The sequence below is a fragment of the Peromyscus californicus genome, unplaced genomic scaffold (assembly GCF_007827085.1).
Source record: "Peromyscus californicus insignis strain IS unplaced genomic scaffold, ASM782708v3 Scaffold_12__1_contigs__length_115047231, whole genome shotgun sequence".
In the NCBI taxonomy this organism is placed as follows: domain Eukaryota; kingdom Metazoa; phylum Chordata; class Mammalia; order Rodentia; family Cricetidae; genus Peromyscus; species Peromyscus californicus.
In genome coordinates, this window is record NW_026294413.1 from 100,617,525 (window position 1) to 100,633,918 (window position 16,394).

The 16,394-nt window shown below is 43.9% G+C and overlaps 1 protein-coding gene across 3 annotated transcripts in view; it reads right to left on the reverse strand.

Moving 5' to 3' along the window:
- The window catches only part of Sh2d4b (SH2 domain containing 4B), a 90,754-nt gene that overhangs the window by 36,115 nt on the left and 38,245 nt on the right, over nucleotides 1-16,394 (reverse strand). For all 3 annotated transcript variants that reach the window (XM_052734376.1, XM_052734377.1, XM_052734375.1), the window contains exon 4: nucleotides 10,285-10,432. In XM_052734376.1, coding sequence (XP_052590336.1) covers nucleotides 10,285-10,432 — 148 coding nt within the window. The remainder of the gene's footprint in view (nucleotides 1-10,284; nucleotides 10,433-16,394) is intronic.

Below are 16,394 nucleotides of genomic sequence, written 5' to 3' on the forward strand. Positions count from 1 at the left end.
GTCAGTTGTTCTAGTCCTCAAAGAGTGTTTTGCCTTCACAGGTGATCAGGAGCCTTTTTGGAGAGCATGGCATCTTTCAGATCCCAGCATGCAGTCTATGCCTACAGAGGTATTTGCAGAGTGATGCCATGCACAGATCTCCTACATTTTGAGCTCCACGGGGCAGGTTCTTTGGCCTGTTCGTTGCTGAACTCCTATGTCTAGAACAAGGTTGGCAGACAAGATATCGTTCTAGATGATAAGGGATTCCAGTATGCTGGGAAGATGGCGCATGGGTAACGCACTTGCCATACAAGCATGAATGATGTGAATTCCATCCTCAGCACCCTATAAAAAGTTGGTATGATATGGTAGCATATGCCAGAAACCCAGCTCTGGGGATACAGAGACAGAAGGATCCTGAAGCTTGATGGCCAGCCAGACTAGCTGAATCTGTGAGCTCCAGGTTCAAGGAGAGGCCCTGTTTTAAAAAGAAATGTGAAAAGTGATAGAGGAAGACATTCAAAGTCAACCTCTGGTCCAAGTGTGTGTGTGTGTGCGCGCACGCGCACACGCGCGCGTGCGCGCACACACACACACACAGACACGGTCATGTATGTTCACACATACACATACAAAAACTTTAATGATTTTAAAAAGCATTTCATGATTTGGCTGGATTTGACTCTGGGCTAGATAGAGAGAAGACATAGAAGCAGGCCCTCCTTTCAGTCACTCTAACCAAGCTGGAGAAAGGACAGGTAACTATCACCAACATTTATGAAAAATGTCAAGAGTGTCCTTAGAAGAGGAGGAGGAGGAGGACGAGGAGGATGAGGAAGAAGAAGGAGGAGGAGGAGGAGGAGAAATAAATTACTGTGAGAGTTCAGGGTCCACAGTATTCATAATGTACAGGGACCAGAGCTGTCAAAAGAAAATCAGCTGTAGAGGAGGTGGTCTGTTCCCAGCAAAACTCAAGTTGAGATGTGGGGCCTTAAAGAGAGACTGGTGTCCCCTTTGTAAGGCTGGATCAATTTTCTCAGGGATGGATGAGTTCTTGGGAAACAAATGGATAAAACAGATCATCCCCTCTGTCCTCTCTCTGCCCCCTCTTGCTTTCAGGCAGAGAATAAATCTGTTTTCCTTGTGAATTACCGAGTCTTGTGAATTACAGTGAAAGAAAATGAACAAGACGGTATGGAAAGATCAAGTACTTTCTAGAGAAATTGGAAGAGGAGCTCATTCCAAGAAACAACTGTGAGACTCAGGGACGCAGAGACTCCTCTGTAGAGCTCAGGGAGCAAGAACTCTGTGAAGCCTGCTTACACTGTGGGCAGAGGGTCAGTCAGGGTCGGGAAGCCCAGGGCCGACTTCAGGGTCATTAATACACAGACAAGACACTTCATAGAGTTTACAGTCCCTAAGAGACAGGCACTACAGAAAGACAGACAGACAGACAAAGGTTTGGCTCCTGAACCCCTGTCTGGTATGGAACAATATTATTCTTTAGTTCCCTTTCCCTGAACAATAAACAGTGCTGCCCTTAGTCTGAGGACTGCCACACTGCCAGGCTATTCCAGAGTCACCTCCCCAATGACACTCAGGGTTCCCACTCTGTTCCCTAACACTGAGAGAACACAGAAGTGTCTCTATCCCCTTTGTGTAAGTGGTCACACAGCTCCGGTGTGCTAAGAGGCAAGTGTTGAAGGGGTTTCACCACTTCAAATAACATGTTGGCCACATTCGGTGATACACTCCCATACATCTAGGACCCAGGAGGCTGAGCCCAGAGGATTGCAAGCTTCAGGACAACCTGTCCATATAATGAAACCTTGTTTCCAAACCATGAATGAATGAATGAATGAATGAATGAATGGCATAGTCACACAAGTATATTTAGCTATCTACTTGTGTCAGCTCTCAGTGTTGCACAGGGCTATCAGTCAATACTATATGCCAGCCACATACCGTACAACTCCAGGAGACACAGTTGTAGTGCTGGCCTTCAGAGAGCTTACAGTCTAGTGGGGGAAATGCAGCACTAAACAGTAGAGCTGTGGTGGGGAGTGCATTGGCCCCCAGGGCCCCCAGAGGAGGGACATCACATCCATGCATGAATGGTCTTTGGAAACAGGAAGAGGTCTAAGCTGATGCCTGGTGGATTCAAATAACAGTGGCCAATAAAGGACATTTGTTCTTCTTTCTTTTTTTTTTCTGGTTTTTTGAGACAAGATTTCTCTGTGTAGCTTTAGAGCCTGTCTTAGAACTCACTCTGTAAACTAGGCTGGTCTCAAACTCACAGAGATCTGCCTGCCTCTGTGTCCGGATTGCTGGGATTAAAGACGTGAGCCACCATCGCCCAGCTAGCAGGGCATTCTTAATAGAGTCTCTCCTGGAACACTGCAGCATCACTGCAAGGCAGAAGTACCAGAAAAAAACACTTAGAAGACCACTCTATTAATGTCCTGAAAGATAACTGGAAGCCACTAGAGGGCAGAGTTCTGCCTACACTCAAAGGAGATTGCTTGAGCTATAGAGCACTGGGAGTGAATTCACAAGAGTAAAGATGCAGAAAACAGAAAGGCACTGAGCAAGGAGAATGACTTAAGTGACAGCATATAAATTCAGAGAAATGAAAAGGCAGGATCTGTACAATTATGTTGGAGTAGTAGTAGTAATAGTACTTTATTTATGGGGTGGGGTGCAGGGGAGTGGAGTGTGTGTAGAAGTCACAGGACTTGTGGGAATAAGTTCACTCTTTTCACCTTGTGGATCCCAGGACTTGAACTCAGGTCATCAGCTTTGACAGCAATTGCTTGTACCCGCTGAGCCAATCACAAGCTCCTTCAGTCAGTTTTGATACAGAGAGGGGGCAGAAAGGAGAGACCTGATGGCCAGGTTCCTTTCTAAAATTTACGTTAATTTGATTGATTGACTTACTTCGTGTGTGTGTGTGTGTGTGTGTGTGTGTGTGTGTGTGTGTGTGTGTGTGCATGTGAGTGTGGATGTGTGTGAGTGTGTATGTGTATGTGTGTGTGTGTGTGTTTATGTACAGGCATGTTTACTTTTTGCCCTCTGTGATTTTTTTTTTTTTATCTTTTTGAGACAGGGTCTTTCTAGGTTGCCCTGGATGGTCTGGAACCAGCAGTGTAGACCAGGCTGGCCTCAAACTCATAGACATCTGCCTGCCTCTTCCTCCAACGTGCTGGGATTAAAGGTGAGCATCACCATGCCCAGCATCTCTCTGTGATTTTTAAGCGGAGATTAACTATCTTTTTTTTTTTTTTTTTTTTTTTTTTTGCCTAGAAAATGAGGACTTCATGTGGTTGCTTTGAGGTCTCAGCATGGGAGCAAATGGGAGGGTTTGCTCAGGTCCTGGCACAGAGCTGTGCACTAAATGTGTCCAGGATTCTTACTGTGTAGACTGTACATTCTGGGGACTGAATACACCATTTGGAAAGAGTCTATGTCTTGGTGGGGGTGGGAAAGAGTAGTGGGGAGGAGGGTGATGTCTAGGTAGAATCAAGAGTTCCTACTAAGGAACTGAAAAAAAATTAACATGTGGGAAGAGCAGGCTTCTTCACCTCTGGAGAGGGTATATCAAGGGTATCCATTTTCAAAAATGTCCTATGATTCAGCCTGCTAGAGCCAGATCACCTGCATAAATCAGTGTCTTTAGCAATAAATATGATGGAGGCTGAATGGTGAGCTTCCAAGTTTGGAAATGCAAGTGAGATTCACCTACAGTTCAGCTGGTCTAATGAAAGGGGTTTCCTCAGCAACAACCAGCCTCTTCCCTCTAGCACAACTTCATGCCTGCAAACAGAGACCCTTGTGGTGACCAAAGCCGACTGCTGGATCCTTTTACGATCCAAGCTCTCAGGCCACGTGGATAGAGCAATGACTGCCTTGGGAAAGCCCAGGGATCAGTGGACAACTCCACAGAAGAGGGAACCCCTAATAGAGCCTAAATTAGGTGTTCAAAAGTTTAGATGAGCACTATTCAGAGTTTTAATACTGAAAAAGGCACCCAGAGTTGGAGTGGCCCCTGGTCTATGATGGTCCGATTTATGATGTTTTTACAACAGTAATAAAAATTTAGTCAAAACTGTTCTTCAAATTTTGATTCTTCAATTTCTTCCCAGGCTAGTTATATACACATATATCTGCATGTGTGCATGTGTGTGTGTGTGTGTGTGTGTGTGTGTGTGTGTGCACATACACCTGCACAGTGTGTGCTGCATTGATGCTGGTGAGTGGCAGTGAACCATAGATCCTACTCAGCCAGAAGATCTGAGCAGATCACAACCTGCACCCCTCAGTGGGCTGTGTTGATGAGTCAGGATGTCCTGTAGTATAGAGTTAGGATTAAGGACATGATTTCAACTTCAGGCTTCAGGGACATAACTTTCTTATAAGTTGTGTTTCAACTGTGGCTATATCCAAGGAATAACAATGCATCAGTCATTTTTCTTGTTGCTGAGACCAACTACCTGGTACGAGGCAACTTAAGTTTTGAGTTTGAGGATGCAGCTCATCCTAGTGGAAAAGATGACAGTGGGAGCCTGATGCAGCTGCTTACACTGCATCCTGCAGTCAGGAAGCAGAGAAATGGCTGGTGCTCTGCTGGCTTTCTCATTTCTCTGCTACTCAGTCGGGTGCCACCCACATTCACCATGGGTCTTCCCCCTCAGTTAATCTTCTCTGGAAAGACCTCACAGGTTTGTTAATCCAATCAAGCTTTCCCACTGGAACCAACCATCACACTTAGACACTCCATGCAGAGGATACCAAAAGCCCTTCTTTCTTCTTGCTCTTAACTTCCGGTCCACATCCTTCTCTGCTCCAGCATACTTTCAGTCCAGCAGCGTTCTTACCGGCCCCTCAAGGCTCGGCTTGTCCCAGGCCTCTAGCCTTTAGAATTACCAACATTCAACCGAGAACTCAGACCCACTTCTTTGTAAGAGGGAAGGAGATGGAGCCAACATCACTGGGCCCCTGTGCCAGGCTGTAGGAACACTTTTCTCAGGCAGCTCTCTCGGCCACCAGGCAAGACATGAGGCAATGGCATGTAGGAGGTTGATTTGGGGCCATAACCCAAATCATACAGTCGGAGGACCCAGAGTGACCACAACTCCTACTCAAGATGGCCAAACATCATTACATTTTAACCTCACAGCAACAACACTGAATGTCTGAGTTCTATAAATAATATCATTTGCTGGATCCTCTCTAAGTTTCTGACCCACTAAATAGTCTCCAACTCCACACCCCTAAAAGCTCACAGTTGAAAAATCATTAAACACACTGCCCTGCCTGACCTATCCAGAGGGTTTCAGAAGCCAGACCTCTAAGATTTGAGTTGAGTAACTAACTCCCCACTCCAGTGATACTGAGAGCCATCTTCTCCCCCGCTTTTTTTTTCTCAGCTGGAGAATTTAATTTGACTGTTTTATCAAAACTGCTGCTCCTGATAGATTAATGGCCCACTATATCTTTCAGATTAAGTTAATTGAGTGCAGAATGAATTTGCTAGATTTGAATGACATGCTCTAAGTTCAGCTCATCATTCTTTAAGAAAATATAAAATGAGAACCTCCAATCAGAGAGCCTGAATTATCACATATTTCCAGTTTCTCAGAGGTGTTTCCATTTTCAGCTGCCACACAGCACACTGAGTTAAATCAGGCAGCTCTCAGAGGACACGATTTCCAGTCTCCACCACAACTGAAAGAGCAGCCAAGGAGCCCTGCGGAAGCACTCCAGCTTTAGGTCCTCTCTCTTCATATGGCAGGAGTAACCCCATAGAACTTGCGTGAAGTCACTCTGTTAAGTGGTCAAGCTATAGGCAATGCTCCCTGAACTGACATCAGCAGCTTCGCTTTGTGAATCTTACTATTCTTTTTAACATAAGTGTTGTCTTTTCTCCTCCTTCCACTTGCCTCTTCCTCCATTCTGAATGTAGATAATAGCTTCCTCTTTAGGTTAGCTTTCCAACCTCATTTTTTCATTATGGTCCATTATGAACCCCAGGATATGGCTACATTGTGACTTGTGAATGCATTGTCAGCTTTGATCATAACTACAGGTATGTCTTAGAAACCAAGTGTCTCAGGGCTGAATTTATGATAGAAAAAGAAAGAAAGAAAGAAAGGAAGGAAGGAAGGAAGGAAGGAAGGAAGGAAGGAAGGAAGGAAGGAAGGAAGGAAGAAAACCAGAGAGACAGAGAAAGGATAAACATAAAGGGTGTCAAGAGCAAAGGTGAATTAAGAACCTCTGAAGATGGGGCTGAAGACCTGGCTCAGAGGTTAACAGCATGTACTGTTATTGCAGAAGACTGGAATTTGGTTCCCAGCACATGTCAGGTTACTCACAACCACCTGATGAAGGGGCTCCAACAAGTTGTACAGGCACACACATATGCATGCACACATACACACACACACACACACACACACACACACACACACACACACACACACACACACTGACAATGCTGAAAAAGAAATATTTTGAAAAGAACCTCTGTACATCCTCTCTTCTGCAGGCAATGATAACACTGGCAAATGGTCAGAATGGACTTTCTCACAATATTAAAAGGTAATCAAAAGCTTGAAAAAATCCAGGAAGCATTTATTCAAAAAACAAGGGTTCAACTCAAGTGAAGATATTAAATTTCCACAAAGAACTCCCAGATCTAGATGGCCTCAATGGTAAATTCTGCCAAGCATTTAAGCAGGAATTCCAATTCTTCACAAGCCCTTTCTAAAAGATGGAAGAAAAGTAAACACTCTCCCACTCATTCACTGACACTCCGATTATCTTAAAACCCAAACTAGACTGTCAGCAACTCCTATGAGCACAGACTAAGATCCATCATGAATATTGATACAAAAATCCTCAACAAATTTTCGCACACCAGGGCTGTGGAGTTGGCCAAGTTGGTAAAGCGCCTGCTGTACAAGCGTGAGGACGTGAGTCTGGATTCCTGGTATCTGTGCACAAGCTGGGCATAGTGGCACGCACCTGCAACCCCAGGTAGGGGTACAGACAAGCAGTTTCTTAGAGTTCACTGATCAGTCAGACCAGCCAATCAGTGAGCTCCAGGTTTGTGAAGACCCTGTCTCAGAAGAGAAGAGGAATAGAGGAAGATGCCTACTGTCAGACATTAATATTCAACTTCTACGTGTACACGTGCATGCACACGCGCGCGCGCACACACACACACGCATATGCGTGTGCACCTACATGTGTATGTACAAACACCTGTATATGAAGGAACACTAGCCCACTTGAGTATGTGGCTCTGGCACCCCTTGCCCTTCTCCCCATTCCCTCTGCCTTAACAAAAACCATTAGATTACGTTCCTAAAGCTAGCCCCCAAGGTCTATTCCCTTATGGGCCACTTTCTCCTCCTGAGGCTGACTACCCCAAAATCCAGCTATTGAAGTATTGAAGTCCAGCAATCAGAAGCCCCTTTCGCTCCCCTAATTAACATGCCCAATTAAAATTAAACACCTCATCCTAACATGGGGTTTCACCTTGTACTTTATAAACTGCCATTTGCCCATGAGTGCCATACCTTTATAAATGGCCATTTTCCTGTCTCCTCTTATCTTGCATGTAAAAAATTATCAGGAATCTATAATTAATCTATATGAGCCAATAAGTGTAGTGAGAGCTCAGCATATAAGATCAATATACAAAGCCCAATGCATAATCTAGATACATTCCATTTACACTTCAGGAATAAATTTATCAAAACAAGGGCATAACTATGAAATATTATTAAAGGAGATTAAATAAGATTTAAATGAAATTCTGTCTTGTTTTCAAGGATTGGAAAGCTATTATTTTTTTTAATCTTGAAGATTTAACCCACGGCCTCACACTTGCTAGGCAAGCATTTTACCATTGAGCTACTTCCCTACCACTTAGCGTTTTTATATGATTTATTTTCATTATTTTAATTATGTGTGTGTATGTGCCTATGTGTGCATATTACCACCTGACACAGATGCTAGAAATCAAACTAAAGTCCTATGGAAGAACAGTAAATGTTCTTACACACTGAGCCATCTTTTCAGGCCATCGCCTTCGCCCGCTCTTTATTTATTTATTTATTTATTTATTTATTTTGAAACAGGGGTTCAGTACGCAAGCTGAGCATGTCTTTGAACTTGCTATGAGGGCAGACTGGCCTTGAACTTCCATTAGTACTTCAGGCACTATCCCATTAGGCCTGACACTAAGTATTGTGAAGAGGACAATAGTCCCCAAAGTGATATACAAAAGCAATACCACCTCTATTAAATCCCAGCTGCCATCATTTCAGAACTAGACCCGCTGATCCTAAAGTATGTATGGAAATAAAAGAGTCCCAGAATAACCAAAATAATCCCAAGAAAGAACAGCTATGGAGGAAAGCTGACTGCCAGGCTCCCATCACCAGGACGGCTACTGGCATGAGAACAGAAAGACAGGCCAGCAGAACGAGCTGAGACCCCAGAGGGTGGGGCAGACATGGTTCCAGTAAATATTTCTACAAGAGTGCCAAGAGATTTAAAGAAAAAAATAGCCCTTCCAACCAATGCTACTTTGACAACTGAGTCAATCAGGAATGTCCTTTCACACAAAGATTAACTCAAAACACAGCAGAGGCTTAACCATAAAAGCCCAAACTATGAATCTCTTACAAGAGAAATGAGTGAGTCACTTCTACCTGGGAGTAAACAACTGGTTTCTTCGATGTTACAAAAATCACATGTGACAAAAAAAAATAAGAAAATGGAACTTCCTCAGAATCCAAAACGTTTATGTTTCAAAGGACACCACCAGGAAAGTGGAAGGGGGGCTGGAGAGATGTACTAGATGTTAAAAGCAATGGGTGTTATTTCAGAGGACCCACAATCGGTTCCCAGCACCCTCATCAAGTGCTGAGGTGCGGTGGGGGTTGTGCTGCAAGTGAAGCCCTCAGACAACTCTGGTAGGATCCTGAACAAGACAATCACCTTGGAAAACAGTGTGACAGCTCAGCAAAATCTCAAACTTGATCTCCACATGACCCAGAAATTTTACTCCTAGGTGTAATTCCAGAGAATTAAAAGTACATCTTCAAAAATGTACGTATATAAATATTCATTGCAGCAGTAGTCATAATAGCTCCAAACGAGAAACAACCCAATGTTTATTGTCCTCAAACTGGAGAAATGAAACTGATATACACGTGCACTAGATTATTATACAGCCATGAAAAGAGGTGAGGTTATGACAGATGTTATCACATGGAGGGAGCTTCACACTTGCTAAGTTAAATAAGTTAGACACAAAAGGCCACATAATGTGTTTTTCTTTTTCAAATTTTATTTTAGGTGTCTAGGCATTTTGTCCACATACATCTCTATGTAGTAATTGCAGGCTTAGTGCCCTGAGGTGCTAGAAAAGGAAATTAGATCCCTGGACCTAGAGTTACAGAAGGTTGTAGGCCATCAGGAAGGTGCTGGGAACTAAACTCAGGTCCTCTGCAAGAGCAGCCAGTGCTCTTAACTACTGAGCCATGGCTCCAGCCTCTCTGTTTTCCTATTTCTATGGAATGTCTGTAATAGATAAATCCAGAGAGACTAATTAGATTAGTGGTTTGGAGGCAAGGGCGGGGGAACCACTGCCTATGGTGACAGTTCTTTCTGGGGTGATAAAATTTTCTATGATTAAATGGTGGGAGGGTTACACAGCTTTGTGAGTATACTAAAAAAATTTAAAAAATAAAAAAAACAATTCTACACTCTAAAATGAAGAATTTTGTGATATGTAAATTACATGTCAATTTTTCTAAAAGGTCAATTTAATGAACCTGTCATATATTCACATAGTCAAGGCATGCATACAGAGAGGCAGGGGGCTGTCCAGCAGAGGACTCACACCTCTCTGCTCCTACTGTGGTCTCTAGTGGCAGTATCTGTAATACAGATTGCAAACACCCCACCCCACCCCGTTCACTCTCTCTCCGACCTAACAGATTCACACACTCAACTGTAGAAGGGTCCTGCCCACCTGCACTGGTCAAGCATGTTTACTATTTTGGTTTTTACTGATGCTTTGACATTTGAGCCCCTGCTGATCCTTGAGGGCTGTCCCTCCCTCCCAAGGCCAGCCAGCTACTAGAGGTAGTAAAGGGCCTGCCTTTCATAAGCAAACCATCCAATCAGGGAAGGAGGCTGAAATGATAGCAGAGCACATACACAATAGGAGGAGCTGGGTGGGGGAAGTGGGGCAGGCCTCCAGGCCCAAGACACAGCTCAACTCACAGTGTTCTTCCCACTCACGCTCCTCCCTCTCGCTGGCTTGGCAGTGCATCTGGGCCTGCTTCAGGGTCCAATAGAGTTCCTTGGCTCTCTGCTCCTCCTGGAGGCGAATCTGTTCTTCTCCTCGCCTCCTCTCTTCTTCCTCTTTCCTCTGAAAAATTATTAAGACAGAATGGCATTAGAATGGGGAACTGCCTGTGGGATTCTGCAGCTAGTCAAACTGAGCTGTCTGGGGTAGAGTGGCCCGCAGTTACTATTCCACTCTTGGTCCTTACACAATTGAAATGTGATAGTCACACTTGGTAAGGACCAAACGGTTTGCTGCAAATTTTATTTGCTGTTTTGCAGTACACGGGATTGAACCTAGAGCCTCATGCATGCTTAACAAGTTCCCACCACTGTGACATCCCAGTCCAGCAATGCGTAAACTCTAAAGCTTTCTGCAAAGATAAGAAGACTGAGCCATCCTCAGGCTTGCTTCCACTGGAAGTCAAGAAGGATTCCAGGTTCAGAGAGCAGTGTCTGATCTTTCTAGAGGCTGTCCTGGACATAGAGGGATGCCTTGACCAGTCTGGATATAGTATTGATAAGACCATAGGTCTACTGGTCTTAAATCTCTTGTTTTTTGCAAGTCCCACTTACAAGTTAAGAAAAGGTTGTATGTGTGTGTGTTTTCCTACCCTTGTTTACATGAAAAGAGCATTTATGCACTCAGAACTTACATAGGTGGCTAATGAAAAATAGTTCACCAACCCATCTCTTCCCCCACCCCAATGTACCATTCAGCCTTATATTTCACACAGGTGCTGGAAACGGAACTCAGGTCCCCATGCTTGTGTGGCAAGCTCTTTACTGTCCGAGTCAGCCTATATATCTGTCCCCTAATATTGTTCATTCTTGACTTACCAATTCTAAAGATTAAATTCTTCCTTTGATTTTTGTTACATGAGTCTTAAACAGCAGTGAACGTCCATATTGCAAGCCAAATATGTTGCTTGTTTCATCAATTATAAAGAGTATGTTTTTAAACCTTTTAACATACTTGCTTCTTGCATGTGCTGTATAACTCACAACTTTCCTTTCTACTAAGAACAGGTTTTTTTCCTTCTCACAATGATATGTTTCTATGATTAATGACATCTTAAATTATGTAAAATGTGGCAGGGAACGGGCTTTTCTTTCATGCATCTTTGCCATAGCTATTTTTTCCTGGCTTAATAATGGCTTCATCTTAAAGCAGGATATGGCATTTTCCCAAATTCCTATCAAGTATAGTAAGCCTTGTCTGAATTAAACCACATATGAGTTCTTGTAAACATGGCATCGCTCTCTTTTCCAGAGGGACACCCTTCCCCTGGGAGCCATTGTCCGTGCTCCTGTGGGCTGTGCTGGGCACTTCCTAGATGCCTCTCCATCCACACTCCAGGGCCCACCTCTGAACCTTCTCTGAGATGCAGCCCTGTATCCCTGCCTTCCTTCTGCAGCCACTTATCACAGAATGCACAGAGCCACTTTCTGAGTGTTTGCCTGAAAACACTGCTATGCCAGCCTCACAGTCAGCTACCGATTTAGCGGAGCACAGAACCTGATTAATTAAAATCATTGCTACCTTGTCTTCCAGCATTACTGTCACCTTTTCATCGGCTGCATAGGGTACTTGTTTTCCCCCTTGGAAATCTGCAGAGTCTCGTTACCATGGGTATTCTAAGGCATTTTCTTTTCTTTTCCTTTTTTTTAATTGAAAATAGATTCTTCTCTTATATAGCATATCCCAACCACAGCTTCCCCTCCCCCCCACTCCCCCTTCATTTCCCTTCAGAAAGGGGCAGAACATGGCCCACTGAATCAACTAAGCAGGGCTCATATGGGCTCATAGAGACTGAAGAGGCCAGCATGGGGCCTGCACGGGTCTGTCTGCCCCAGGCACTCTGTGTATATGATATATATGGCTATTAGCATGGTGTTTTTGTGGCACTCATAACAGTGGGAGCAGGTGTGTCTCTGTCTCTTTTGCACGATCTTGGGGCTCCTTTCCTCTTATTGAGTCGCTTATTGAGTCGCCTTGTCCAGCCTCTATATGAGAGCTTTTGCCTTTTCTTTTTCTTTTTTTTTCTTTAAAGACAGGGTTTCTCTGTGTAACAGTCCTGGCTGTTCTGAAACTCGTTTTTGTAGACCAGGCTGGCATTGATGATGCCTTGTCTTATTGTATCTTGTTTTGTCATGTTTGGTTGTTGATTCTAAAGCATTTTCAGTGGTGTGCCTTCAGTGAGGGTTTTCTTCAGACTAGAGCCTCGTGTCTGTCCAGTACAATACTTCTTCTTTGCCTGGATGAGTTCTCTCGCTTCTCTTTTTATAGGGCTCCTGTTTGCCAAGCTCTGGTCAGCTTGAGTCAATCTCCCATAGTCTCCATCTTTTCTCTCTTGTTTTCTACGTCTTGTCTTTTCTTGTTCTACTTCCTGGTTGAAGTCACTGACTTTATCTTCCAACTGTTTCAGCAGTCGTGAGCGGTTTTCTTTCTGTTGTGGCATGTGTGATTTTTAAGCCCTCGTTCTTATTTGCTAACTGTCTCTTTCATGTGGTTGCATCCTGTATTTGTTTCAGAAGTGTGACAGCCTAGCTCTCTGAAGATTGAGACCTCTGTCTTTCCCTCTGCTCTGGTTGAGATCTATTTCCTTTTTGGTTTGTTGCGTTTATTTGACTTAGTGCCTGCTATTCCTGGAAAAAGAAGGCTTTCTTCAGATATGCCCTCCCTGTCTGTTCACAGTGAAGAGGTAAGTCAGACTTGAAGGGGAAGCTAAGTATATAGCCAGCCTCCCTGAGAGAAGAGCTTCACTCTGTGGCCATTTCAGGAGGAACCAGCCATTTCTTTGACAAACCATCATGTGGAAGGTTTTAGAGCTACTTTCTGTGAGATTATCCAGTCTTCTATTCTTCCTGTGTGGTATCTGAACAGGAGTCAACCGTGAGCACGCTGCAGGCAGAATTAGGCTTAAATTCCCCAACCTGGGCCTCATGCTTCATGCAAAGTCATGATTTGAAATGCCTATTTGTCAATTTCTTCCTCCAGCTCTCTCTGAGAGGGGTAGCCCTGTTTTCCAAGGCCAGACAAGGTCCTACACGAGCTCTGGTCCCTGTTTATTCATTTCACATGTTCTCTGTCCCTCTCCCCAGTATCTGAGTGTGGACACCAGGCTGTGTCTTAAACTATGTAGAATAACAGCTTTCAGGCTGTGCTAGCCTTGAAATATTGCACTTTATAAAGCAAGAGTGTTGTTGGTTGTTTTTTCATCTTTACTCTTTGTTCTTTTTAACTCTTTGCGGGTGCCCACCACCAAGCTCTCAAGTAAATCACAGGGAGGCTTATTCTTACTTATGAATGCCCAGCCCTCACTTGGCTTGTTTCTAGCCAGCTTTTTCTCACAGAGCTAAACAAATGAACATAAAAGAATGTAACACATCTTTGCATCATTAAACAAATGTTCCACAGCATAAATGAATGTAACACATCTTAATGTAATAGTCCACAACACAAGTTTCTTATTACATCTTTAAAGTTTACTTTGTGTGCATGCTTATATGTGCTGTGGGGGAGGGGGCGCATGCATGACATGGCACTTAGGTAGAGATCAGAGAACAGTTTGTGGGACTTGGTTCTCTCCTTCTACAAGGTGGATCCCAGAGATGGGATTCAGGCCATCAGACTTAATAGCCAAAACATTTACTTGCTAAGCCCTACGATCATTCCCAAAGGAACAGTTTCGACCTGAGTTACTATACTCTAATACTCTAAGCCTAAGGGGTAAGATAACATAACTCTTCTAGTTAGGGTTACTAGAAGAGACACAGCAACTCTTATACAGAAAACATTTAATTAGGGTGGCTCACTTACAGTTTCAGAGGTTCAGTCCATTATCATCATGAAGGGGAGCATGGTCACATGCAGGCAGACATGGTGCTGGAGCTAAGAGTGCTCCATCTTGCAGGTAACAAGAAGTCAACTGACTGTCACATTGAGGGAAGCATACCAGGCTTTTTCTTTTGGGCCACCAACCAGCTCTCAAATCATGACTTGGAGACTTATTACTAGTTATAAATGTGTGGCCTTATCTTAGCTCTTATCATAATCTGTTTCTCTTTATCTACATTTTTGCCTCAGGGCTTTTTACCTCTCTTTCTTTCTGTATATCTTACTTTCCTGCTTCTCATGTCTGGCTGGCTAGTGGCTGCCTGGTTTCTGGCCCCAGATATGTCCCGCTCTTTCTCCCTCATTCTCTTCTCCTTTTTCTCTTTCAAGCCTAGATTTCTCCTCCTACTTATTCTCTTCACCCATGAGCCCCACCTATCCCTTTCCTGCCTAGCTACTGGCCATTCAGCTTTTTATTAGACCAGTCCGGTGCCTCAGGCAGGCAAGGTGAATACAACACATCTTTACATAATTAAACAAATACAGCACAAACAAATGTAACACATCTCTGCCTAGTTAAAATAATATTCCATGACAGGGAAGCTTGAGCAAAACAGACCTCAAAGCCCACCCCCACAGTGACAACAAGGCCACACCTCCTAATAGTGCCACTCCCTTGGGGGCCATTTTCTTTCAAACTACCACAATGTCATTATAACTTGTTCATTCAAATAAATAACCACCATCACAAGGCACAAACTGATAAATAATGTATTTGTATCAATAAAGTATCATGCATGTGAATATATGGAATCATATTGGAAACACTGTACATGATTTTATCAGTCATACCAGATGTAAACCTCTCACCTGAGATTATAAAAAGGAGCAAACAAGACTGAGATACAGAAGGCATACTGACCTACCACCCAGTCACTTGTCACAAGTTTCATCCTGAAAAATTGCTACAGCAAAGGACTTCTGCCTTTGCCCCCCAGGCTCCAGCTCAAGCCATTTCTCTTGCCTATGACAATTGTAAAATAACATTCAAAACTGCCAGCTACCTGGCATCTGACCACTCTGTGCTTTGAACAGCTCTACAGCTGTGGTTTGTAAAACTACTTATCTGGTTCTCTGCTGAAGCTCTCCCTTACATCTAGAGAGCCTCTTTGCCTCCGCTGAAGCCCGCATGCCTCTTTGATCTGTCCAAGGCCATGCGTAGCATGTACTCACTACTCTACCATGTGAAATGCAAAGTGTGATTTCAGAGTTAATGTTAATAATTAAGATGAAAACAAAAGAACCAGTGGTTGCTATTGGCCATGTCTACCAAGTGAAATCAGTATACAGACCTCCTGGCAGGAATGAAGATATTTTGCAGAGACATTTGTGCCCTTCCCCTTTGGCTATGAGACTATTGGAACAATGGTCCCCAAGAAATTGGAATCTTCAGGGATCTCACACTAGGAGAAAGAAAAGGCTGGAGTCTGGTATCAGACTCTGGGAAACTTGTCTGCCTTCACACAATTCAGACAACCTGTCAGACTGTGGTGGTATTGTGTTCCCCAAAATATTGTACACCCTAATAAACTGGGGTCAGAGACAGAACAGCCACAATATTAAACATAGAGGTTGGGCAGTGGTAGCACACGCCTTTAATCCTAGCATTCCAGAGGCAGAGATCTACCTGGATCTCTGTGTGTCCAAGGATATAGCCAGGCATGGTGACTCACGCCTTTAATCCCAGGGAGTGATGGTAGAAAGCAGAAAGGTATATAAGGCATGAGGACCAGAAACTAGAAGCATTTGGCTGGTCAAGCTTTTAGGCTTCGAGCAGCAGTTCAGCTGAGAGCCATTGGGATGAGGACACAGAGGCTTCCAGTCTGAGGAAACAGGATCAGTTGAGGAACTGGCGAGGTGGGGTAGCTGTGGCCCGTTCTGTCTCTCTGATCTTCCAGTGTTCACCCAAATACCTGGTTCAGGTTTGATTTTATTAATAAGAACTTTGACGATTCGTGCTACAGTCAGACCACCTTGCAAGAGAAACTGGAGTAAAGACAGCAATGATGGGTCGAGGACAGGTGAGACCACACCTTAGCCGGGCTGCTTAGCTGCACATACCCTCTATTTAAACCTGAACCTCACGTCAGGGCTCTGAAAACGGAGTGGGGACCATTCCACTAGACCTCTTTATTTGTTCCTCTTCCCA